At 33.0% G+C, this 12,459-nt stretch overlaps 2 protein-coding genes across 2 annotated transcripts; one reads left to right on the top strand and one right to left on the bottom strand.

The window, feature by feature from the left end:
• The first annotated feature begins 344 nt into the window (after nt 1–344).
• LOC145050097 (uncharacterized) lies at nt 345–1,140 on the top strand. Its single transcript, XM_078998403.1, has 2 exons — nt 345–879; nt 953–1,140. Exons 1-2 carry the CDS (start codon nt 345–347, stop codon nt 1,138–1,140), a joined length of 723 nt encoding a protein of 240 aa, XP_078854529.1.
• Nucleotides 1,141–3,262: 2,122 nt separating this feature from the next.
• LOC145053480 (homogentisate phytyltransferase 1, chloroplastic-like) lies at nt 3,263–11,948 on the bottom strand. The gene is made up of 11 exons (XM_079001532.1): nt 11,800–11,948; nt 11,333–11,646; nt 5,523–5,606; nt 5,256–5,414; nt 5,072–5,161; nt 4,885–4,986; nt 4,456–4,551; nt 4,295–4,366; nt 4,099–4,194; nt 3,586–3,690; nt 3,263–3,482 (listed from the first exon to the last, which is right to left on the bottom strand). Exons 1-11 carry the CDS (start codon nt 11,885–11,887, stop codon nt 3,438–3,440), a joined length of 1,251 nt encoding a protein of 416 aa, XP_078857658.1. The 5' UTR covers nt 11,888–11,948; the 3' UTR covers nt 3,263–3,437.
• Nucleotides 11,949–12,459: the final 511 nt, after the last annotated feature.

Below are 12,459 nucleotides of genomic sequence, written 5' to 3'. Positions count from 1 at the left end.
TGCAAGTTTATATGTTGAAATCATAAACTTACATGCAAGTTTATATGTTGAAACCATTAATCTTAAAAGCTGAAATCATAAATCTTTGTTGAAATGGTTCTTTTTTTTTTTTTAAACTTAATTACTGAATTGTTATTACTTGTATTTCTTGAATGGAGATCAAGTTTATGCTTATATGCAAGTTTGTGCTTAAATCGTTGATTATACTAAACTTATTTGTTGATTGTGTTGTATAATCTTTGCTTATATGATTTTTTTTTGTTCATTCATGATGTATTATTGTTGAATATGCTAAACCTATTTGTTATTACCGTAATCCTCTACAATGTATTGAAGTGCTACGCATGTCCCGTGAATCATTTGTCCGACTATGTGCTCATTTTAGAGTAAAGTACACGTTAAAGGATAACAAACATGTGTCGATTGAGGAGAAGATGGCTATGTTTTTTATGATGATTGGTTATAACCAACGTTATGTGATTATCAAGCAGAGATTTCAACACTCAAAGCAAACAATTTATAAGTTTTTTCATGAAGTGTTGGACAAAATGTTGCTTTTCGTACATGACATTATAGTACCAACTTCTTTTAATTCGAATCCAAACATTCCGGGACATAATAGAAGGCTACGACGGGTGTTCAAGGGAGCAGTTGGTGCACTTGATGGCACTTTGATACATGTTGTTGTCCCTACAAACAAACGAGATTTATATAGAAGTAGGGGAAAAGAAGATTGTTACCAAAATGTATTGACAATATGTGACTTCAACATGATGTTTACGTTTGTTGTGACCGGTTGGGAAGGGATAGCACACGATTCTAGAATTTTATCAGAAGCATTAGCAAATCCACATGCACCATTCTGGCTTCCACCACCAGGTAAATTTATGGTTATTTAAGTAGTTTTATCTTAGTTTGAAAAATAAATGACTTTTTTTTTGTTTTTTTACAGATAAATATTATCTTTGTGATGCCGCCTATGCAAACATTCGAGGTTTTATGGCACCGTACCATAATGTGAGGTATTGGCTTGGAGATTTCCGTCGAAGACGTGCATTAACGAATAAAAAAAAATTTAACCATGCACACGCAAAACTTCGGAATGTCATTGAGTATGCTTTTGGTGTCTTGAAAGCATGATTCCCTATATTGAAGAGGATGACACCATTTTCGTTGGTTACACAACGAAACATTACCCTAGCATGTTTTGTGCTTCATAATTTTATAAGAAGAGAGAGACTACGTGATGAGTATTTTGCACGATATGATGAACCAAATGTCTCGGTTCGGAATAACAATGCAGTCGTTGATAATGATGAAAATGAGATTCCAACACATGGTACTGCAACGGACCGTGAATATATGACCAAATTACGGGATGAAATTACCGAACAATTGATGCAAAATATGGAATGAGAATTATTAAAGTTTGGTTGTATGAATTTTATTTAAAAATGTTATTGTAAGACTAATTTGGTTGTTTGAATTTTATTTCAATGTTTTAAGAGTACAATTATTAAAATTTTGGTATTAAAAAACTATTTTCGGTTTATTAAACTACTTTATTTTAAATTTTTTAATATCTATAGCAGTTTGCAGACGTTAAAAAAAACAAACATGCTTCTCATTACAGTCTGCAGTACTTTGGTCTAGGGGTGAGCAAAAACCGCACCACAATTAAAATTAACCGCAAAAACCGCAACCGATAAACCGCAACCGCAATAAAAACCGATGGTGAGGTTTTCTGTTTTTTAAAAACCGCAAATTTGCGGTGCAGTGCGGTTATTAGTTTTAAAAAATCAGTGTTGTAAAAATCTCGATTAGGTCCCGATTAATCTCCGATTAATCCCTAGGCGCTACTTGACCGATTAGAGAGCGCCTAGCGATTAATCCATGCATACAAAATGACTGAAACAGTAGAACCCGATGAAATTTTAACACTTTGAAGAAGTCATATCTCAATAGAAACTATTTTAGGTATGATTAGCGTTGTATTTATCATATTAACCTATTTTGTTATGATATTAGTGATATTTATGAACTTTTATATGATATTACTCATATTTAGTTTTTTAAAATTTAACAAATTAACAATTAATGGTCCCCGATTAATCTCCGCCTAGCCGATTAATCCTTTAACCCCAGTCCACCGACTAACGAACGTCGAGTAATTTTTACAACCTTGTAAAAAACCGCTAAAAAACCGCACCGCACCGCATATATTATATACAATTTTTTTTATTAATTATTAATATATTAAATATTAAAAAGAAGACAAGTGTCATGGATGAAAGATGGATACAATACTAGAAGACAAAAGTGTTGGATTTTTGCTATTTTTAACTTTGAAAAATGGATGAAAGATGGATACAATAATTAGACAATTTTAAGATATTTATTGTTAATTATGATTGATTTGACGTTTTTAATATATTAGTTGTTTGTGATTTAAGTTAATTGTCTTATACCTTATGTTTTTTTTTTTTTTTTTTTTTTTATTTATTATTATAAGTAATATGTTTGAACTCTTAAAACCGTTTGAGCTCTAAACTGTGGTTAAAAACCACATAAAATAGCTGCACCAAATCCATGCGGTTAATAACCGCAACACATAAAAAACAAAACCGCACCGCAAAACTAACCGCCTAACCGCACCGCAAAAATAACCGCACCAAACGATTTTGAAAATGGATTAACCGCATTTGCGGTTAGTGGTGAGGTTTTAGCTAATAACCACACCGAACCGCACCGCGCTCACCCCTACTTTGGTCCACCTCTTCTGCTGCAGAAGACTGTAGAAGTGATCCGCAGACTTAGACTCCTAAAAAGCTAATACTATCAAGAATTGGGCTTGGGCCCACTTGTCTAATGTTCTTTTACATAAACTTGTATAAAAACAGTCTTAGAAAACATCCAAAATCGTACTTACAAGTTACAACAATCCAATATTTGTGGACCTGTCATCTGTTTGTTTTTTATTTACTTATTTATGTATTATTATTATTATCATTCTTTGTATTTTTTTTACTGTTCTGGTTCTACTACCACATCATGGTACTGAACGAACAAGTATTAGAAGAGTCTAAATTCTATATCCATCACTGTTATGGTTCTTTTTACTCTTTGACTGTAAACCGAATATCTAATTTAGTTGACGAAAATTACCAGGTAAGGTCACATCTTTTCGTCCAAAATCCAAAGCAATATTTGTACCATTAAAAAATCCCTCCACTATCCCTTTCCCCCTCTAACCACATCTGAGTATCTTAAGCATTGCACACCCTCATACATATATCAAAAATAAAAACTAAATTACACAATGTCTTTTAGTATTTAAAGTACAACTATCTAATAACTACTTTTTGTACATTTTTGTACGAAATATATATATTGAAATCAAATGATAAAAGAAATCCACACCTGTCGCTTCTACATGCTTAAAATCTTAGGAAGGGCACAAGCAAGTACTCTACACCATGTAACTGCATAAAAGAATGATGCTATGATGTGTTAAATGTCACGAAGTGGATTTTTTATATTATATGAAGAAGTTAAGTTAACTTCAAAAATGTTAAAAGTAATTACCTTCCAAATAAACATGTACAATGATTCAATGGCTACATTGTTTTTGAGATCAACCAAGTTTGCTTTTCTCCAAAGTATACAACCAATAATGCTATGACCGATTACCTATAAACAACAATTATATTATATAAGTTTTTCATGGGTTCATATGCACCAACTTAATTTGATGAATATTACAAAACGTATAACTTTTAATACATGGCACATTAGATGTAACAGTGTAGATCTACAAAAGATATTCTATTAGTTCGTTTTAATTAAAATTTAGTATTGACTAGTAATAGTTATTATATTTTTATAACCCTTATTTTTGATATAAACGTTTTCTCTCTGGTTTAAAAAAAACAACAACTCAAATATCAAATAGATGAACAAAAATATTAAATTAGAAACAATTTTTTTTTTTATCTTTTTATACTTGTATGATATATAACCTGAACCAATCTGCTTGGAGGCACAATTATACAAATTAAGTTAAACACCAACTATAATTGAAAAAATAAATTATGTTACCATTATCAATCGGATCCAAAAACGGGTTGATGATAACCCTATTAATATAGCCACACCATATGCCATTTCAAGGAGCCCTATACAAAGCCAAAACACCTGCCAAAATATTTCCAGTTGTTATTTAGTTTCAGCAAATTGAAGACCAATGTCGAATCCAATAGCATATAATGATTAATATAAATAGTCTCGAGCATACCGGTTTTATACCGATTTGTGATGCCAACGAGTTAACTCCATTTATCTTATCTCCTTTGACATCTGGAATGTCCTACATTTGGCAATTTCATATAGTATCAAAATCAAAATTATGTGTCCTTGATATTTGTATTTCATTATATTGTCAGAAAGGTTTTGTACCTTAAATAGTGCGGCAACGACCGCATAGATGCTCATGATTCCAAATACAAAAAAGACATGCTTCGAAAGTAATAGTGGCCTTCCAAGTATGTATTTCTATAACATTCATCACGTTAAAAATACATCTGTTAGATTTTCAAAGGACATACTAACACACAATTATATATGCCAAGAGAAAAACATTTACATGATTCACATGAGTGGGATAATTGTGCTACATCCAATAACGAATTATTGAGTGTCTGCTAATCTTGTTATAATGTTATTTATATAGGATCTGATTTGTACACAATAAATTTTTAACACACAATAATTTATGCAAAAAACTGTGTATGACAAAAAACTGTTATGTACGAATACTTTTTATCATTATATAATAAAGTCAAAATAGTGATAAAATTCCAGTCAACTCAAAGATAATTAATGAACCTGTGCGTGCAAGTGGAATAAAATAGGAATGATTGCTCCTTGTACTATCCAAACACAAAATGCAGCAAGTGCAGGAATCCTCTTCCATCGTAATAATGGAAGCTACAAGTATACAACACAAAAGTTAAGGTTGACAAATTTAGATGTTCAAATTGTATTGGAAATACATAGATAAAGAGAGACTCACATGAACTGAATATGCAGTTCCAAAAGCATACCATAAAAAGAGACCTAACTTCAACGGCCAAGATTTAGTACTCCATCCAACGCAAAAACCCTAATAAGCATAGTATAAGCACCATTGTTTAACAACTAAGATTTTGATACTTATACTCCACTTTTAATTAAAATTTGTTTGATTGTATATATACCAAAATAGCGTATAACGAGGTGAGTTGGATGGCGGTGTTAACTGAAAGCTCCCCCGATGGCAATGGCAAATATGGCTTGTTAATTTTGTCGATTTCAATATCTGAGAGTTGATTTAAGCCTGCAACATAGGAGTTGGCCAATGCGCCTCCGATCACTGCCTGAAATCAGTTTGAATTAAATCGATATGAAGTTTATATTATGTTTAAAATGATTTAATCTGTTTTTTTTTTCTTCAGAAATTTAGTGTAACGATGGAAGATGCGAACCTGGGTTAGTCCAACGAAAAATAATGGAGTAAAATCTGAAAGCTTCTGGATGGCAAGCAAAGAAATTGAGACGATGGAAATTGCCTGATCATTAAAATAGTTTAGTTTCATATTCTCTATTTCAAATAATGATTTTAACTGTTGGGATTATAGGATCAAATTTTATGCTTAATTTCTTGTGAGGCTGAAATATAGTGCACAAAAAATGGGTTTTGCAATAGTAAAAGAATAGAGGAAAACATGAGACATAATATAAGGGTAAAGGAGATACTATGAAAGGAAACTATTACTTCTTGAAAGCTGATAAAAGCGTACAACAAATAATAAAGGAAAATATACAATCTGCTCTTTAAAAAGCTTTGAAATTACATTATTTAAATAGCCCAAAGTTTCTAATAGTTTAACAATAAAGTACTAAAGATAATATGTCATACTTTCACAAATCTAAGGGAGAGTAGGGTGTCATACCCCTACAGTGGAAGATATGAAGATCAATGTTGTAGTCAACTTTTAATAAAAAAAGATGTCATGCACTCATGGTATGGTTTAATATCACATTCTCCCCTTTAAAACGTACTGAACTTGGTTTCATATATGTCGATCATGTTTTGCAGTTCACCGTGCTTCACGTGTGCCAACGCCTTTATAGAGATGTGTGCTTGCTGCTCCTTTGAATTAAGATAGTCGAATATAATTTGTTCATGTTCAATGCACTCCCATATGAAGTGGAAACAAATATCAATATGCTTGCTTTGATCATGAAACACAATAGTTTTCATCAAGGAAATTACCGACTTGTTATTGTTACACAAAGTGATAGGCATCTTATGACGTCCCATAAGCTCATTCACGAGATTCCCAAGCAAAATGGCTTGTTATGCCGTCATTGTGGCTGCCATGAACTCGGCTTTGCATATGGACAATGCAACAATCTTTTGCTTTTGAGATAGCTAGGTGACTGCATTCTTTCCAAGATAGAAAACCATCACACTTGTATTTTTGTTACTGAACATGTCACCTCCAAGATCACTAACGCTAAAACCGTCCATTTTTTTCCATGACCCTTTCCATAATTGAGTACATAGTTAATGGTTCCTTCTACACCCGGCAATATATGATTTACTACTTGGACATGCAATGTGGTTGGTTCCTTCATAAAAATGTTGTAATTCCAACCGCAGATGATAGTACTGCAATTCCAACCGCAGATGATAAGTATTGATTCAAGTATCTCAAACAACCCACCATTCGCTTATATGTTGGATCATTTTTTTTCACCACTTCATCCTTCTTGACATTTAACTATGGTTTCATTGGTGAGGTTGTCAGGTTGCAATCTAGCAACACAGATTGCTTCAAAGTCTTCGTTTTATAAGCTGTTTGTCGTGAAGCTATTCACCATTTATTTCGTGACACTTCAATTCCAAGGTAGTAATAAAATAAACCCTACTCACTCATTTTAAATTTATTTCTTTCATTTGTTCCTTGAATTCATTAATGTATTCGGTGTTTGATCCGGTAATGATTAAGTCATCAACATACACAGCAAAAATAAGAACTTTTTTTATTCAGGGTTCCTTTTGTAAGCAGTCAGGTCTTGTGATCATTTCAAAAAACTGATCCCTTTTAAGATTCTATTAAAGCGAATGTTCCATGCTTGAAGAGCTTATTGTAGACCATAAAGAACTTTGAAGAGTTTGAAAACAATGTGATTATGTACATTATCAACATATCCTTTTAGTTAGGTAACATAAGCCTCCTCTTATAAATCTCTATTAAGAAAAGACGACTTGAGATCAGGATGGTGGACAACTCACCAACGTTGATCCGTTGAGGCAAAAATGAGCCACACAATATCAAGTCATCCTACAAGTGTAAAAACTTTATCAAATTTGACTCCTTGCTTTTGTACCAAACCTTTGCAATTAGTTGAACTATGTGTTTTACCACTTTTCCCAAGTTGTCTTTCTTCACTCTAAAGACCCATATCAAACATATTGTTTTCTGTCCAGGTGGAAAATTGGTAATTCAACAACTCTTGTTTATCTCGATTTCATCCAACTCTATTAGAATGGTCTCCCTCCAATGTATAAAGGTTACCGTATCTTTAAAGTTTAATGGTTGATTCGTTGAAATCAGCAATAATTTCTCTCGGTTCAAGGATCACATTCTCAGCTTCGATATAGATATCAACTAGGGATCACAACCCTTTAGGCCTAACATCGCTTGAAGGGATTTCTGTGTGGGTTGAGAATGAAGAAATCGAGGTTGAAAAGGGGTATTTCGGCATATTTGGACATGATTATATTCGGGGTTGTTTCAATTTTCTGAGTTGACTCTGGTTGTTAGGATGTTCCGGGTACTCTACCGGTTTTCCGAATGTTTTAGGTAGACTCATAGGCTGTTCGAATGTTTCAAATAGTCTCATAGGCTATCTGGGTGGCCTTGGTTGACTCTGGGACTATCTAGTTTGATTATTTTAAAGGTTTTAGGAGCTACATTGTCTTCTTCCTTATGTTTATACCAATTCCAAGTGGGTTCGCCTTTTGTTGCTAAAAGTCAAGTCGGGCTATCGCCTCTTAAAAGAGTTTTATATAATCGTTTTGGTGATCTTATATATATATATATATATATATATATATATATATATATATATATATATATATATATATATAATCATTTTGGTGATCATTTTGATTATTAAAAGTAGAATGTTGTTCCTATCTGATAATGGTGAATCTGGCATGTCCATTATGACCTTCATTATGACCCGACGCCCTTAAGTCGTCATTTTTCCAAGACTAATAATATTATATATTTTTAAGACTTTGAATGTAATATACTTCATAAAGGAGCCGTTGGCCGCCAATCTTACAATCGGATAATATTGACCATTTTTCGAAAATAGCATCAGTCGATTCGTCGCCAAATCTCACATGATCTATAGCATTTCCATCTAATTCTTGTAAGATTTCCATCAGGTGGTATCTTTTTTTTTTGCTTGGGGTGTGGTTCTCCTACTCACCTCAGTTCTTATTCAGGCATTTTGACGTATAATGGTCAAATATTTCACAAGTAAAACGTTTTATTTTACTTTTATCCTTCCGAGGAGGGTCGTGGTCATTCTAGTTTGCATTACACCTCCTCAGCAATATTCACAACCTCATCCTCATTCCACGCTTCAGCCTCTGTGTCCTTCTCTTACCATTGATGAGCTTTCCTAGTCTGTTTGCTTTGATCAAGATGCCTACTCGACATGTGTAAACAATAAACAAGGTCCTCCTCTTTTTTCTCTATGGCATCCAAAGCCTTTCTTCACGGGTCTTGAGATGACCCACAACCTTTTATACATTCATATTTAAGTCTCCAAATTGCTTGATAGTGCTAGTAATTAGGGTTTAGGCCTAAGCCCTTTAGGGTTTAGATTAGGTCTCTTGTGTATCTCTATTTATATGAGGCTTAACTTCATTATTTATCTGAAGCATTGTATTATATAAATGGTATCAGAGATCTAGGTTAAAATCCTACCGCTGACCACAACCCACTACCGGCCCCTCCACCTTCGACGTCAATCTCTCAAAGTCGTCGGAGGTGCCTTCATTATGCTTCATATTCTCTTTTTTGTTTTTTTTTCTCCTCCTAAATAATAAAACAGCCATCGACACCAAACTAGAGCTCCTACCTCTAAGATTTCTGCCTTCTCCTCAACTTGCCTCTTCTTCACATCTATTTTCCGAGTATGTTGGAACAGGCTTCGTCTGCCGCAGCTCGAGCCCTCTTTCTTTCTCGTTGCTTTGCTATAGACTCTTCTGTTGCTAAGTTGATGATCGTCGCCGCCACTGCTCCTTTCTTCTTATACAAAGGAACTGCCGTTGGCCACCACTTGTTATTTCTCCTTCTCCAATGAGCAGTTGTTGTTAGCCATCATCGCTAGAGCTCTGCCACCGCCGATGTCGATGTCTTCATTGATGTTGTGTTTTATGTTTTTCTAGTTTAATCGTCCCTTCCGATTAAACTGTGGGAGGATGTTAGTGATTAGGGTTTAGGCCCGAGCCATTTAGGGTTTAGATTAGGTCTCTTATTTATGTCTATTTATATGAGGTTTAAACTCACTATTTATCAATGAAACATTGTATTATATAATAGATAGATGTCACAATTTGCATAAATCGTATCAAGACAGCTTGAAGATAAACTTCTTCGCCATCATAATCTTCTCAATCTTTTCACCTAAATATTGAATACCGGTCACAATAGTATTCAATCCCATAGAAAATCATCTACCGTCTCTCTGTCCTTCGGTAAGATGATATCAAATTCACTTCTCAAGGCTTGTAATTTAGCCTCCTTTACTCGTTCAAATCCCATGTGCATTATCTTAAACATTTCCCACACATCTTTAGTCATGTCCTTCTTGGTTGACATAAGAATTATGTCCTGCGGGATCTCTTGGTAAATGGCCGCAAGAAACCATCCGATCTTTTCATTCCTCCATCTTCCATTTTGAATTGCATCTCACACTCTTTGTGCTTGCAAGTTCACTTGAATCTTTATAAGCCCATACCAAATAGCTCAACTTCGTACGCATCAGATAGTCACAATACTACCATCCTGCCCGTTTCTTTGAGTACATTCACCTTCAAATGTAGACATTCTTGACATATAATTGGACATACAATAACTCCACTATGGTATAATTTGTTGGAATTATAAGATTAAATTGTATGCTTTCTTGTGAGGCTGAAATATAGTGCACAAAAAATGGGCTTTGATGTTGAGGAAGAATAGAGGAAAACAAGAAAGATAATAAGGATAAAGGCCGGAACTACTATGGGGGTGTTTGACTTAGTTTTTTAGAAGCCAAAAGTCCTTTTAGGAAAAGATAGAAAGCAAAAGATGTTTGACAAATGCATTTTAAAAGCTACTTTTGGATTTGGATACAAGTAAAAATGAACTTTTTGAAAAAGTCAGGAAAACCTGACTTTTTGTGACTTTTCCAAAAATGACTTTTGCCCCCTGAAAAGTTAAGCCAAACACCCCTATATAAGAAAGGAAACTATTACTTCTTGTAAGCAGATAAAAGCCTACAACAAATATAGAAGGAACAGATACAATCTAGTTCTTACAAAGATGGGAAACTACATTACTTAAATTGCCTAAAATCCTAATCCTAATAGTTTAATATTAAAATACTAAACATAATTCAACCCATAGTTTTATAAATCTAGGGAGAGTGGGGTGTCACCCCTAGAATGGAAGATGGAAGATATGACAGCAAGGTTTAGACAATTTTTTAATCAAAAAGTTGTCAAGCTATCTAATTATATCACAGTTGCATTGAAAGTCAACGATGTTGATATGGATTGTTATTCCGAAAATCTGTAGCTTAATATCATGTAGGCATGATTAGACACTAAACGTTATCTATATTAAATTGAATAAAATCGAAATGGACATTAATTAAAGCTTTTTTGAAGATACAAATAGATTTAACCAATAACATTAGATATCATATATACGGTGGCAAATAAAGAACACAAAAATGGAGCATGTGTGACACTTCTTATCACATATAACTAAGTATATTTTAATAAGAGTGATATATGCAAGAAAACCTTTGGCAGACTATTTTTTTTGTCATCAAGAGTGTAATGAGAAATATCATATTGAAAAATATTGAAATTGTATGTTTTGAGATGAAACCTCTTTGCGATCATTATCTGCGGTGACTTTTAATATTGTCGCTAATTATGTTGTAATGAAACTGATTACCATGGGGAGTGTTAGTAAGATTTAGAAATCATACGTACGTTTCCTAGAAGCGTGTAAACTTTTGAGTATCTGTAAATAACATCCCACGTAGCTCCAAGTGAATTGCCTTCAAATTGTGAACGAATGACATCAGAAACATGTGAGTCGTGAGAATATTCAATGGTAGCATTTGCCAGAAACTTTGTTCTTCTTCTTTGATGTCCATGAAAGTCTGTATAATACTTGATGACACTTTCAGGATAGTTCAGTTTACTTGGTAGATGATTCAGTCTTCCAAAATTGACAATAGAATGATTTAATCTAATGGTTTTCCACACTTGATCGATCCTTGAAGCTTCAACTCTTGCATGACCTAATAAAAGACAGCAGAAATCAATGATGCCTTGAACTGTGGTATCTTTAGTGATTTATTAATCAACATGTATGAAATGCAGTGCATTTTAAACGTGTGATGATGATAAGATTATGTATGAAGTTATGTTTAAAAAGAATGAGAATTTCTTACATGGCGGAAGTGCAGTTGACACCATTGGAGGTCGTAAAGAAGAAGAAGAAGAAGGATTTAGAACCGATCCAAATGGCATTAATTTCATTTTTGTTCCAAATAAATTAAACTCATGAGAAGACAAGAAGTGTATAACCAGTGCTGTTAAATATATGGGATTGAAGGAGTTGGTAGATATTCCTCATCACCTTGCATTTTTTTAATATTCCATTTCTCATATTTATTTATATTATTTATTAATTAGTTACATATCTTGTTCTTTGATTTATTTTTTTATTTGTATCTTTCTGTTATGCCACCTTAAAAATTTTAAGCCAGTTTTTTTCTTTCGTATTGTCATGTTTGTTAAGTCAATTTTTTTTTAATAAAAAATACCGACTAAATTGAATTAAATTAATTTAGAAGCATAAAATATTTTATGTTGTAAACAAATTCCAATACATATTAAATGACTGTAGGATTGGTTCCTGTGATATTTAAAAAACTTTGAATAGAGTTCAAAAAAATTTCATTTGTATAACAAAAAACTTTCGATATAGTCTAAAAAAAATTCTCACTTGCATAAAAGGTTCAAAATCAAGGCTTTTCTGTATTTTGGTCCAAAAAATTTTGAAATGACGGTTATATATATATATATATATATATATATATATATATATA

The sequence above is a fragment of the Lactuca serriola genome, chromosome 5, assembly GCF_051521515.1.
Source record: "Lactuca serriola cultivar US96UC23 chromosome 5, Lser_US96UC23_V15, whole genome shotgun sequence".
NCBI classification, from domain to species: Eukaryota; Viridiplantae; Streptophyta; class Magnoliopsida; order Asterales; family Asteraceae; genus Lactuca; species Lactuca serriola.
Note: the sequence above shows the minus strand (reverse complement) of the source record. Positions and strands in the feature narration are given on the sequence as shown.